This window comes from Coenobita brevimanus, chromosome 70, assembly GCF_032717465.1.
Source record: "Coenobita brevimanus isolate Jiangsu-jjx chromosome 70, ASM3271746v2, whole genome shotgun sequence".
Taxonomy (NCBI): domain Eukaryota; kingdom Metazoa; phylum Arthropoda; class Malacostraca; order Decapoda; family Coenobitidae; genus Coenobita; species Coenobita brevimanus.
In genome coordinates, this window is record NC_137023.1 from 44,052,749 (window position 1) to 44,066,392 (window position 13,644).

The following is a 13,644-nucleotide window of genomic DNA, read 5'->3' on the forward strand; positions in this document are numbered from 1 at the left end:
AAGGAATGAGAGAGTGTTTTTGATTGGTGATATGAAAGGTAAAGTTGGGAATGTGAAGGTGGATGGAATAGTTGGTGAGTGGGGTGTGCCTGCTGAGATAGATGAGAATGGGAGTGCGTTAGTGGACATTTGTGCTGGGAGGGGGTTGGTGATAACCAATACTCTCTTCAGGCATAAAATGATCCACAGGTATACATGGCGAGTGATGAGAAGGGTGGGTGGTGAACTGAATGAAAGGAAGGCAATGATTGATTATGTGTGTGTGGATGAAAGGATGCGAAGATGTGTAACGGATGCAAGAGTTTATAGTGGCTGGGGGAGTGGACTTTCTGACCACTACTTGGTGGTGGCCAGAATTAAAATTCAAGTAAGATGGAGGAATAGAAGAAGGGAAAGATGAGAGGAAGGAGTAGTTGCAAGGAGAGTGGAAAGGTTACAAGAGGATGAGAAAAAGGCAGAATATAAGAGAGAAGTGGAGGAACGATTGGGCAATTATGAATTGGAGCAGATGGGAGACGTGGAAGGTGTGTGTAGGATATTTACAGAAGAAATATGTGCAGCATGTGATGTGGTGTGTGGAAGGAAGAGAAGACGGAGGGGGGTGCAAGGAACACCATGGTGGACTGAAGAGGTGAAACAGGCTGTGGCACAAAAGAAGAAAGCATACAATGAATGGATGAGAAATAGGGGCATGGAAGAAGTTGAGAGGCGGAAGAGAGAGTTATATGTAGAAAGAAAGAGAGAGGTGAAAAGATTAGTAAGAGAGAGTAAGAAGAGAGTGGATGAGGAATTTGGAAGGAATTTGAGTGTAAAGTGGAGGGACTGTAAGAAAATGTTCTGGAAAGAGGTGAAAAGAGTAAGGCAGGGTGGAAGTGAAGTTAGCAGGGGAGTGAAAGATAAAAATGGTAGATTACTAGTGGAGAAGGGAGAAAAAGTGAGCAGATGGAAAGAACACTTTAAGGAATTGTTGAACGTAGAGGATGGAAGTAATGCGAGTATAAGTGGCTGGGGAATGGCTGGGAGAAGGAGGGAGATGAGAAGACAGGAAGAAATCAGTAGGATAGAAGTTGTGGAAGCAATGAAGAAAGTTAAATCGGGGAAAGCCCCAGGAATTGATGGAGTGTGTGGTGAAATGCTGAAGCATGGGGGAGAGATAGTAGTAGAATGGATGTGAAAGATGTGCAGATTGGCCTGGGAGGAAGGTAGAGTCCCGGAGGATTGGAAGTCAGGTATAATTATTCCCTTGTACAAAGGAAAAGGGGAAAAAGAAGTGTGTGGTAATCATAGGGGCATTTGTCATCTTAGTATAATAGGAAAAGTGTATGGTAGGATACTTATTGACAGAGTTAGAGAAAGAACAGAGAAATTAGTTGGAGAAGAACAGGGAGGCTTTAGGAAGGGAAGAGGTTGTGTAGATCAGATATTCATTCTTAGATCTTTAGTGGAAAAGTTTCTAGAGAAGGGAAAGAAGTTGTATGTGGCTTTCATGGATTTGGAGAAAGCATATGACAGGGTGGATAGACAAGGATTGTGGAAAGTGTTAAGAATATATGGAGTAGATGGGAAGTTGTTGAATGCTGTGAAGAGTATGTACGATGGTGCGAAGGCTGCAGTGTGTGTGGATGGTGAACTAAGTGAATTTTTCTCTTTGAAAGTTGGTTTGAAACAGGGATGTGTCATGTCTCCATGGTTGTTCAATCTGTACATGGATGGGGTAATAAAAGAGGTACAAGGTAGGGTAGTGGATGTTGGAGTGGCCCTGGTGAGAGAGGATAGTGTTTGGAAACTCCCTGTACTGTTGTTTGCAGATGATACTGTGTTGTTGAGTGAAGACGAAGGGGAGCTGCAAGGCTTGGTGGATGAGTTTGAGAGAGTGTGTAAGAAATGGAATCTAAAGGTGAATGTAGGGAAGAGTAAAGTGATGGTCTTTGAGAGAGGTGAAGTCAGTGAATGTATAGTGAGGTTGGATGGTGAGGAATTGGAAAATGTGAGTACGTTTAAGTACTTGGGTAGTGTAATGAGTAAGGATGGAGGTTTGGAGGGTGAAGTGCTTGAAAGGGTACAGCAGGGAAGAAAGGTTGCTGGTTCTTTGAAAGCAGTGATAAGAAACAGGGAAGTGAGCATGCATGTGAAAAAGTTACTACATGACAGTATTGTGATACCAACTCTAACATACGGAAGTGAAGATTGGACGTTGTTGGAAGGACACAAGTCAAGAGTGAGAGCAGTGGAAATGAGTTATTTAAGAGGAGCCTGTGGAGTCACATGGAGAGACAGGCTGACGAATGCGGATATAAAGGAGCGTTGTGGTGTTGATGTGGATGTGATAGGAAGCGTTATGAGGAACACACTGAGGTGGTTTGGCCATGTGGAGAGGATGGAGGGTGAAAGACTGACGAAGAGAGTGTATGTGAGTGAGGTGGAGGGGGGAAGAGGGAGGGGGAGGCTGAGGATGAGATGGAGGGATGGAGTGGAGAGGTATATGAGAGAGGGGGGTGTGAGTTGGGAGCAGGGGAGTGAAATGGCGGGGGACAGGGTGACTTGGAGGTGATTTGTTTGTGGCCACCCCAAACGGGATTGAGGCGTCTGGCAATAGATAGATAGATAGACCTCTTGTTCTTCCACCATCCAACACAAAAAGATCCTCTCTATCCATCCCTTCCAATTCTCTTACATTTCTAAATATCGTGATCAAGTCACCTTTTTCCCTTCTCTCGAGCAGTGTTGGTAACTTCAGTTTTCCAATCTCTCCTTGTAGGTGAGTTCCCTTGAGCATGGTATCATCCTCGTTGCCATCTGTTGAACCCTCTCTAGTTTATCAATATGCTTCTTCAGATGACGTGACCATACCACAGCCGCATACTCTAGTCTTGGTCTTATCATGGTCACTATCAACTCCCTCAGCATTTCCTCATCCATATAATTAAAAGCCACTCTCATGGTGGTCAGTAATCCATGAGTGGATGATAGTCACCAACATCTACCACCAAAAAGCATTAATTAAAAAAAAAAAAAAAATGTTTCTTACCTGATAGTGTCATTGAGGGCACGATCCACCTGCAGCTGTGCCTCCTGAAAACTCTGGTGAAGGAACTGGTCCCCTACACGAGGTCTCGGGCTCTCTGCAGGCAAAGGGTGGGGTGAGGTAACATGCTCCACAGCCTCCCTACACCTTAGGGAAGATAAATAAACAGGAAAATATAAAATATGACTTCAGTATCAAGACCTGAACATACTCATAAACTACTGCACTTGCACAATAGTACTGTAATGCAATCAGGATTGTTAGTCCAGTGAAAAAATTATTATGTACTGTACTACAATCACTGTTAGTTATATCTGACAGATTTGCTTCAATGAAGTTGGTTCTCCAAACCATTACATCGGCATCATATCACAAAAAAAGATCTAACTTAGAAACTTGTGTTTTTTACAACAATTATGAAAGTATTTCTGTCCTTTCTTTTAAGAGTCTAAGAACAGTAAATGAATAAAGAGTATTACCGTGGCAAACAATAGACCTACTCCATTATTACTGACAATGGCATCAGCAGTTGAAAACTGATGATAGGTGAAAACTCCAACCTTCTCCTTCCATTAACCTTCATACTTATAACAATACCTCTGTCTGCTTTTGTACTTGGAAAATTGTTATGGGTGAATGATTTTATCTCAACAATTTTATTGCTTCTAGTGAATAAAGCCATAAACAGCTGTTACATAAACACAGTATACAGTATAATACAATTATAGAGTACTTCATATTCACCTGCTGTACCAATTATGTATCTTTTAACACTAGTGCTAGTTACACGCAAACATACTTAATGGATTATTATTAACAGGAGTATGGTGTTTCTTAACTACTCAAAACAAGACTTATCAATGAGGGCACAGTATAGAGTATAGTAGACACCAGCTGTTAAAGACTAGTCATCATTTAACAATATGACATACATAATGATGGATATAATGATTTACACTTGGGGACGCCAACAATAAAGATACTGACCTTGAACAGTGAGTACAGCACGGGCAGTGTCATAACCAACCAGGTTTTGAGCATTGCACTCATACGTCCCTGCATCATCAGAGGTCACATTGTATACGTACAGCGTTCCATCACTCTCTATTCTGGAAGGATACAGCTCTCAAAGTAATGCATTTGTTATATTTCATGGATATAAGTCATGAATTTTTAATAGTAATTGACTACATAATAAATACCAGATAACGTCTTTTATCAATTCAGCCTGTATTGGCTAACAGAGAGTGTGTCTAACCACTTCAGCCTGAATACAGCTTTCCTGAGATTAATATCATTTGGCTGTGGCCAAAAAAAAAAAAAAAAAAAAAAAAAAAAAAAAAGGACAGCTTTGTGCTGAGGTCTGAAAGTAACACTATATACTGTAGTACATCACTGTTTGATATCCTCATAATTATCATCCTTCTGACTCAATACTTCACATAAACATGGAATGCAATTATAAAGCAGAGCAAAGCACTTTGATTTACGATGAGATATGTCTCAACCAACAACAGAACCTTTCTACTCCTTCAGAAGTGCTCCAAGGACACTTGTGACACAAGCATTAGGTGGTGCGCCTCCCCCATGTCCCAGTATATACCAACTTCCTCCACCTACCTACAACTTGAAGGTAGCCATGTTCTCACCTGTTTCTTAAACCAGATCTTATGATGTCACCATCTTTACGCCAAACAACATGGGGACGGGGGCGGCCATCCACTTTGCATTCCAGCACCACAACATCCTGCCCAGTAAGGGCTGTTACATCATGTGGTTTTTTGCGGATAACTGGTGCCACCTTCAAAACAGAGACAAACCTATTAACATCTTCCTGAAGCTCTTCCTGAAGTGCTGACAATGGACAAGTGTAAAAGTATATGAAGTCTGTTCAGAAAGGCTCTAAAAAAAATCAATAGCTAACCTGTTGAGCTAGGACACTAATCTCCTTCAAAGTAGGCCCTTTCTAACATGACACACGTAGCCCAACGTTCTTTCCGCAGACTGAAACATTTTTCAGAGTCAGTTTTTGGTACCTCCTGCAGGTGGTTCATCGCATTCATCATTATCTCTTCTTTCATCTCAAACTGGTAACCTTCAGCGGAGCTCTGAGCTTAGGGAATAACCAAAAGCTGCATAGAGCCATGTCTGGCGAGTGGGGAGCCTGCCAGACCTGCAGGATGTTGTGCTTGGCCAAAAATTCCTGAATCAGTTGAGAAGAATGGGCAGGGATATTGTCATGGTGCAGCTTTCAACCTGTTGCTTTCCAAACGTCTGGTCTCTTCCACCAAACTGCATCACGAAGACAACGGATAATGTTGAGGTAGTAATGACTGTTGACAGTCTGACCTGATGTATATTCGTGATGCACAAACACTGGTTGTTGAAAAAAGACTATCAGCATGTGAGTGCATTTCACTGCTGTGGACCTGTCGAGCATTTTTTGGCTGATGCAACCCTGCATGCTTCCACTGGGATGACCATGCTTTGGTTTTTTGGTCGTACCCATACACCCAAGCCTCATCTCCAGTGATAAGTCTTCAGAAAGTCTGGATTGAAATTTGCACACTCCAGCATGTCTTGAGGAACTTCCATCTGAGAAGAGATCAAAATGAATGCGATGAAGTACCTGCAGGAGGTACCGAAAACTGACTCTGAAAAATGTTTCAGGCAATAAAAAAAATGCTGGCCTACATGTGTCGAGTCAGAAGGGGCCTACTTTGAGGGGCATTAATGTCCTAGATCAACAAGTTAGCTATTTATTTTTTTTAGAGCCTCAGGTTGGATACTTTCTGAGCAGACCTTGTATGTCTGTACTACTGACCCCTTTAATTCAATGATGCCATTGTCATTTAAACACAGCACCATCAAATGACTCTGAATAGCTTAAACTGACTCTGGTGCCACCTCCAAAACAGAAACAAACCTGTTAACACCTTCCTGATGTTCTTCCTGAAGTGCTGACAATGGAAAGGTATACAAGTATACAGCTGTACTACTGACTCCTTTGAAGTGACGAGGTTAATGGAGGAACTATCTAACCCTGCCAGCTCAAAAAGTCTCTCCCAAGTTCAATATAAAAAGTCTGGTGGCAGTGGGAATAAAATACAAATGACATCCTCTGACTAAAGGACAGTAATTCATTTACCTATTATAATTTTCTTTAAGACAGCCATCATCAGCACTGCTGCCCAGCAACATACTCTAAGATCAATGAATATATCAAAATATATCCAAATCGCAACTCTTTCCCTTACCCTGTCACGAACATAGAGAACTGCCGAGGCTTCCTGCACTCCTGCTGCGTTCTGGGCTCGGCAGGTGTACTCACCCTCATCAGACTGCTTAACATGTGCCACACCCAGATGGAACCCTGAGAAGCAGATACTGTCTATGCTGCAAATGTTTTCAGTACACAAATATTTCCAATATACAAACAGGTACTAGCACACTAAAAAGTTCACTAACACATTCCTGCCAGCTGTGGTGATCAGAAGTGTTACACGAAACATTATTATGTGAGGAAAACATAAAGTACACAATAAGACTATGAGAAGGAGAGATAGTCTCTGACATCTGAAGAGAATACGAGTAGGATGCAATGTTCACAGGGGAGAATGTCAACAAACTTTTGATAGTACAGTGACTCACTGGTTATTGTACATGACTGGTACTGAACATGGTGCGTGATAATGAAACTGCATGATAATGATATACAGAAACTATTGGATTTATCCTAGCTGGTATCTGGCATTCCCTTTTATGACAATTTATATCCCCTAGATGCATACATATTGTTATGGTATAAGAAATACATGTAAACATTATTAGGCTAACAGAAACTGATGAAAAAGGCAAAGCAATGAAGAAACAAATACCACAGAGTGAACTGAGATGGGCTTGAGGTAAGGGGTTCCAAGGCTACAGGATGGAGAGTTAGTGGTCTCAGCCACATGGGATTAGCTCCTCGAGTAGAGCCTCATCTTTGAATCCCTCAAAGCCTTTAGAAATCAGAGACACTGCACTATCATTGTCAGCAGAAACCAGCTAAGGTGCACAATGATGATGTTTTTTAGCCAAAAAAGGTGCTATAACGGCAGCAGTGCAGATTTTCATCTAGCAGTGATAACGAAAACCACTGTAACCAAGCGCACCGTAACCACGGGATCACTGTACTTCCCAACCAAATTAACTACTGTACTGTACATTACAGTACAACTTTATTTACATGAACAAATTTTAAATGTTATACAAAACTCTCCATCAACAGCCAGATGTCTGAATCCTGGAGAGGGTGGTTAGAAACAAGACCCTTCTATGCCACCCTGTCTTCATCCATCAGGCTGCCCTCCGTTCATCTCACACTACCCTCAGTCATATTCCTCTCTATCCTATCCTTTCACTTCTTCCTCAGTCTTCCCCTCTCCCTCTCCCCCTCTACCTCCATCTCATTCACATAAACTTTCCTTGTCAATCCCTCATTTTCCATTCTATCCACATGACCAAACCATCTCAGGGTATTTCTACTAACACTTTCCAACACATTCACAACACCTCTACAATGATCAGAAAACTTCCTTATTCACCTGTTGTTCCTCAACCTGTCTGTTTCTCCACATAATTCCACATGCATCTTCAGGTAACTAATTTGCACTCCTTTCACCCTTGATGTATGCCCTTCCAGCAAAGTCCATGCTTCACTTCCATACAAAAAAGTGAGGATCACAATACCATCGTGAAATGATTCCTTTACTTCCATGCTCGCTTCTCAATTCCTTATTACTCCCCTCAGTGTAACAGCAACCTTCCTATCTTGCTGCACCCTTTGTGGCACTTCATCTTCTAAACTCCTGTCCTTGCTAATCACTACCAAAATACATGACGGCAACTGATGTTCTTCATTCCTGAATACTAAGTACCCCATGATTTCATTCCTCTCAAAATCCATAATTTTACACTCCTGCTACAGGTGGTAGGTGGGGACACCCATCATCCACTCACTTTTTTTTTTTTTTTTTGCGAAGAAGGAACCAAAGGCCACGAGCCTGCAACAACTGTTCCTTCCAAAAGAAAAACAAAATACAAGAGAGAGAGCCAAATTCAAGATCTATTCAATTCGAGATGCCTGGACACACTGCGTTTGAAAGACTGGAGATCATAGGACGCACGAAATACAGACAGAGGGAAACAGTTCCATAGTTGACCTGTTGCATAAATGAAGGACTGGGAATACCAGTTAACTCTTGCATTAGAGAGTTGGACAGAAAAGGGATGAGAGTTTGCTGCTAGACGGGTGTTACGCGCCCGTTGAAGAGGTGGAGGAATTAATGCAGACAGTTCAGAGGAGCAGTGACCATTGAAGCAGCGACAGAAAAGAGATAAAAATGCAACAGTGCGGCGAAGAGACAGAAGTTGTAGAGAGCCAGTAAGAGGAGGAGAGTTAATGGGATGAAAAACCTTTGACTCCACCCTACTGAGAAGAGCTGTATGTGGGGAACCTTCCCACACATGAGAGTTGTACTCCACACAGGGGCAGATAAAACCCGTATATAGAGTCAACAATTGTGCAGGGATAAAAAAGGAACGGAGTTGGCTTAGCACACCTAATCTCTTGGAAGCAGATTTTACAAGAGATGTAATATGATCTTTCCAAGATAAGTCCTGAGTAAATGAAACCCCGAGCATGTTCAAGGATGATGCAGGATTAAGCTGAATATTATTAAACATTAGTGGGTACACCTGTGGAATATTCTGTCGGGTTGATAGGTGTAAGAACTGAGTCTTAGATGCATTAAAAACAACAAGAGGAATTTTACCCCAGTCAGAGATATGAGCCAAGTTAGACATTAGGTATGCCATAGCCTCATCCCTTGTTTGTTGATGCAACTGCTGAGATGGGCGTTGCGGGAACCGAATGGAAAGGTGAAGGGTGGAGTCATCAGCGTATGAGTGGACAGGGTTAGTTGTACAGCTTAGAAGGTCATTGATGAATAAAAGGAAGAGAGTTGGTGATAGGACAGAGCCCTGAGGAACACCACTGTTGATGGATCTAGGAGAAGAACAATGACCGTCTACAACAGCGGCTATAGAACGACCAGAATGGAAGCTAGAGATGAAGGCACAGATAGAAAGATAGAAACCATAAGAGGGCAGCTTGGAAATTAAAGATTTATGCCAGACTCGATCGAAAGCCTTTGAGATGTCAAGTGCAATGGCAAAGCTTCCGCCAAAGTCCTGAAAGGAGGATGACCAGGAGTCTGAAAGGTAGGTGAGGAGATTGCCAGTGGAGTTTCCCTGACGGAACCCATACTGATGATCAGAAAGAAGGTTGTAATAGGAAAGATGCTTTAAAATTTTTCTATTAAGAATTGACTTAAAAACTTTTGAGATACAGAATGTTAAAGCAACTGGACGATAGTCAGAGGGTTGGTCACCCTTCCTTGGGACTGGCTGAATAAGAGCAAATTTCCAGCAAGAAGGAAAGGTACAAGTTGATAGACAAAGACAAAAGAGTCTCCCTAGCCAGGGTACTTCCAGCATGAAGGAAAGATACAACTTGATAGACAAAGACGAAAGAGTTTGCCTAGGCAGGGTGTAAGCTCAGAAGCACAGTTCTTGAGAACAACAGGAGAGACTCCATCAGGCCCATATGCCTTGTTAATACTGAGGCCTGTGATGGGAGAAAATACATCAGCTGAAGAAATTTTAATGTCAGCCATGAGGAAGTCAGAGGGGGGATGTGATGGAGGAACAGCACTGGAATTGTCTAAGGTGGAATTGGAGGAGAAAGTCTGAGCGAAGAGATCTGTTTTATCAGTGGAAAAAATAGCTACAGAGCCATCAGAGTAGAAAAGAGGAGGGAAGGATAATGAGGCAGAGTTGTTAGAAAGGTTTCTAGCAAGGTGCCAGAAGGAGCGGGAAGAATTCGAGTTGAAGAGTTGAGAGCATTTAGTACGGATGAAATTATTTTTAGCAGAGCGAAGAACAGACTTAGGACAATTCCAGACAGAAACGTATAAAAGATGTGATTCAGGGGTGGGTTGGCTCCAGTACCTTTTATAGGCCCTCTCCTTGTTGTGGATAGCATTACAACAAGCGTGATTAAACCAAGGCCTTCAAGCATTAGTCAAAAGATATGAGAAAGGAATGTATGCTTCCATGCCCGAGAGAATAACCTCCATAATGCGCAAGGCATACTCAGATGGCTCCTGGCCATGGAAACAATAATCATTCCATGGAAAATCAAAGAAGTACTGCCTGAGGGCCTCCCAATCCGCAGCTCCAAAGTGCCACAAACGACGTTTCTTTGGAGGGTCCACAGGCCGTACTGAAGCAATAGGACAGGTTAAAGCGATAAGGATGTGATCGGAGGAGCCCAACGGAGAGAAAAGATTAACAATGTACGCAGAAGGATTAGTTGTAAGGAAGAGATCAAGTATGTTGGAGCTCTCTCCAGGGCAGTCAGGGATATGGATAGGGTGCTGTACAAGCTGCTCTAGGTCATTAAGGATAGAAACGGTGTAGGCTTGTTCACCAGGTGGATCAATGAAAGGAGAGGAGAGCCAAAGGTGGTGGTAAACATTGAAATCTCCTAGAATGGAGATTTCAGAGAAAGGAGAAATGAACAGAATGTGTTCCATCGTAGAAGTAAAATAGTCAAAGAATTTCAAGTCAGTTGAATTAGGGGATAAGTAAACAACGCAGATATATTTTGTCAGAGAATGACAGGAAAGCCGAAGCCAGAGTGCAGAGAATTCAGAAGACTCGTGTTCAGGAATACGAGAGCAAGATAAGTCGTTGAGTATATACACAACAACCACCTTTGGCTTTGAAATGAGTACAGTATAGAGAAAGTAGGAGGATACAGAAATGGGTTTGCTGTCAGTTGCCTCAGACAGCTGAGTCTCAGTTAGGAAAAGAAGGTGAGGTTTAGAGTAGGAGAGGTGGTGCTCAACAGAGAGAAAGTTGGAGGAATGGCCACGAATGTTGCAGAAATTAAGAAGAAGTGAGTCAGACAGTGGTTCTAGGCAGCTCGGGTCATCACGGGAGAGGGGCGGAAGGTGAGGGCATTTATGGTCCCCCCCCCAGGGACTCCGAGGCTATGTATGCCGAAGCCATGATTACAGTACTGTACTTTTTTAAATTTTGGAAAAGGAAGTGTAGTGTGTACTGTGCATGTAGTCTGGTGTTGATAGTTAGCGAAACTTGTACTGGAGAGCATGCTGGCCTACTCTCTGTGTTACGGAGACTCTGAAAAAGTTCAGCAATGGGGGATGGTCGGGAACAAGTCCCGGGGACTGATGAAACGGGAGCTCCAGCTCTCCCTGTCATTAGCTTACCATCCACTTTGGGAGTACTGCCCTGCTCGATTGGTGCTACAGTCTACTCCTACTTGATGTAGCACTACCTACTTCTTCCTTCACCTTTATCATTCTGTCTCTTAGTCTACCTGTAATGGGGTCTATAAAAGCTCCTGTTGCTTAGAGGAAAAGCGGGGATCCTCTCTTGGCTCAGTGGTAACATGCATGCCTAAGAAGCATGAGGGCCTGAGATTGAATCTCGGTCAGACCAGTGATTAATTTGTTAAGTTCCAGTTTGGTTATAACATTGGTTGGCAGCAGTGTGGGATGGGAGGCGAGGCTTGGAGGGCAATGATGTTGGTTAACCGAGTAGTTGACAGCGTTCTAGTCCTTACATCCTGGGCGGTGAGCTGTCTGGTGTGGTCCGCAGCGCCCCCAGTGGTGGCCTCCGATGCTATGCTACCGTGTGTTTGAAACTGATCAAATTAATCACCAAGGAGAGAAAAGAGTGATGTAATGGGTCTATAAAAGCCAGCGTCGCTCAGAGGCAAAGCAGAGATCCTCCCTTTGGCTCAGTGGTAACAAGCGTGCCTATGAAGCGTGAGGGCCTGAGATCGAGTCTTGGTCAGACCAGTGATTAATTTGTTAAGTTTCTGTTTGGTTATTACATACCCTCCTCTCTTTCCTAGCTCTCCTATTCCTTCCTATCAACTTTTATTACAGTACTCTCCTATCCACTATGGGTGGCTCTACTGTACACTGAGTAACAAGCCTACTGGCTTCCTTGTAACCCAGGAAACCATTTCCAGTGCTGGTTGGTAACCACAAAAAAAAAAAGAAAAAAAAAAAAAAAAAAAAGAAAAAGGGGGGGGGGGTGGAATGGCACCTACTACGGTGCCCCTGTTAACTGGGTGGAGACACAAATATGACATACATCCAGGAACCAAACCTTCATGCTTCCCCATGTCTCACTGTGTAAAGGTGCTGTTGACCACAAAGGACCATCACTTCACTGTATGGGTCAACCCTGCAGGAGCAGATGCTTAACTGCAATTGATGGGTCTGCTCAGCCAGGCTGGGGTTGATCAACAAAAACAACAACAACTCTTTGTTACAGTCAATTTCAAATTTTGTTTCTTTTATTTCCAAATTCATTCATCAAGCCTTAACTCCCTCTCATGTTCATTTAACAAAACAGTATCATCAGCAAAGTACAAGCAATATCTGCACTGTGCCCTCTCTCACTTTTCCATTCTATCATCCACTGCTGTACTTTGTATATCATTTATAACATCATCCATAGGTACAGTAGACAATACTGAAAAAACCAAAGACAAGGAACATCTACATTTCTGTTTCAGTACAACATTTGATTAAAAAGAAAAAAATACTCACTGATTCATTCCCCACCCACAGTGCTACCGTTTCACCATTCTCAACAGCATTCAGCACCTTTTCATCTACAGTACTTCAAACTATCCTCTCAGTACCTTCCCCATTCCTTGTCTGTCTATTGCCATATGGTTTCTCCAGATTCATGAAGGAATGATAAAACTTCTTTTCCTTCCCTAATACTTTTGTATTACACATTTTAAGAGAGAATACCCAATCAATACATCCATATTCCTTCCTAAAAACCCTCCGTTCCTCTCCTAACAGTCCCTCGGTTCTTGCCCAATCTGTCAACAAGTATCCAACAACAAATCTTCCCCACTACACTAAGGTGGCAAATACCCCTATGACTGTCACACACTTCTCTCTCCCTTTGTACATGGGAACTATAATATCTCACTTCCAGACCTATGTCACACTACCATACAGTGGGTATATACATAACTTACTAACAGACAAGTATTGCCTACTTCCTATCTTACCTTCAATGCAACCAATATTCCAATCTCTAGAACAGGGGTGGGGAACATCCAGCCTCCAGGCCGTACAAGGCCCACAAGACCATTTGATCAGACACGCGAGGCAATGTAAAAATGCATTTTCATAAACTTATGACTGAAAAATATATATACATATACAGTATATATATATATATATATATATATATATATATCCCGCCTCACCAACACTTTCACGAGCCACCTCACTCACTTCCTCTATGAATCCTTCAAAGTCTATTGATGATACCACTGAGATCACCTCGTCCTCTAGTTCCTCCCCAGGAATTGGCTCTGCAGAAGAAGGCACTGCTTCCTTGGGTTCCTGAATTTGTGGTGGCCGCTGAATGTAACAGGTGATGAGGGTTTGTTTCCTCATGTTCATTTCTTGATGATGCTTCTCTGTGTAGTAGTGGAAGGTTCTGTCTAG

General features: G+C 42.6%; 1 protein-coding gene across 1 annotated transcript in view; it reads right to left on the reverse strand.

The window, feature by feature from the left end:
* Pxn (Peroxidasin) overlaps positions 1–13,644 on the reverse strand; it is a 493,078-nt gene that overhangs the window by 91,390 nt on the left and 388,044 nt on the right. Inside the window, exons 13-16 of the mRNA XM_080277593.1 lie at positions 6,283–6,398; positions 4,675–4,826; positions 4,009–4,134; positions 3,029–3,118 (exon numbers count right to left, since the gene is read on the reverse strand). Coding sequence (XP_080133719.1) covers positions 3,029–3,118; positions 4,009–4,134; positions 4,675–4,826; positions 6,283–6,398 — 484 coding nt within the window. The remainder of the gene's footprint in view (positions 1–3,028; positions 3,119–4,008; positions 4,135–4,674; positions 4,827–6,282; positions 6,399–13,644) is intronic.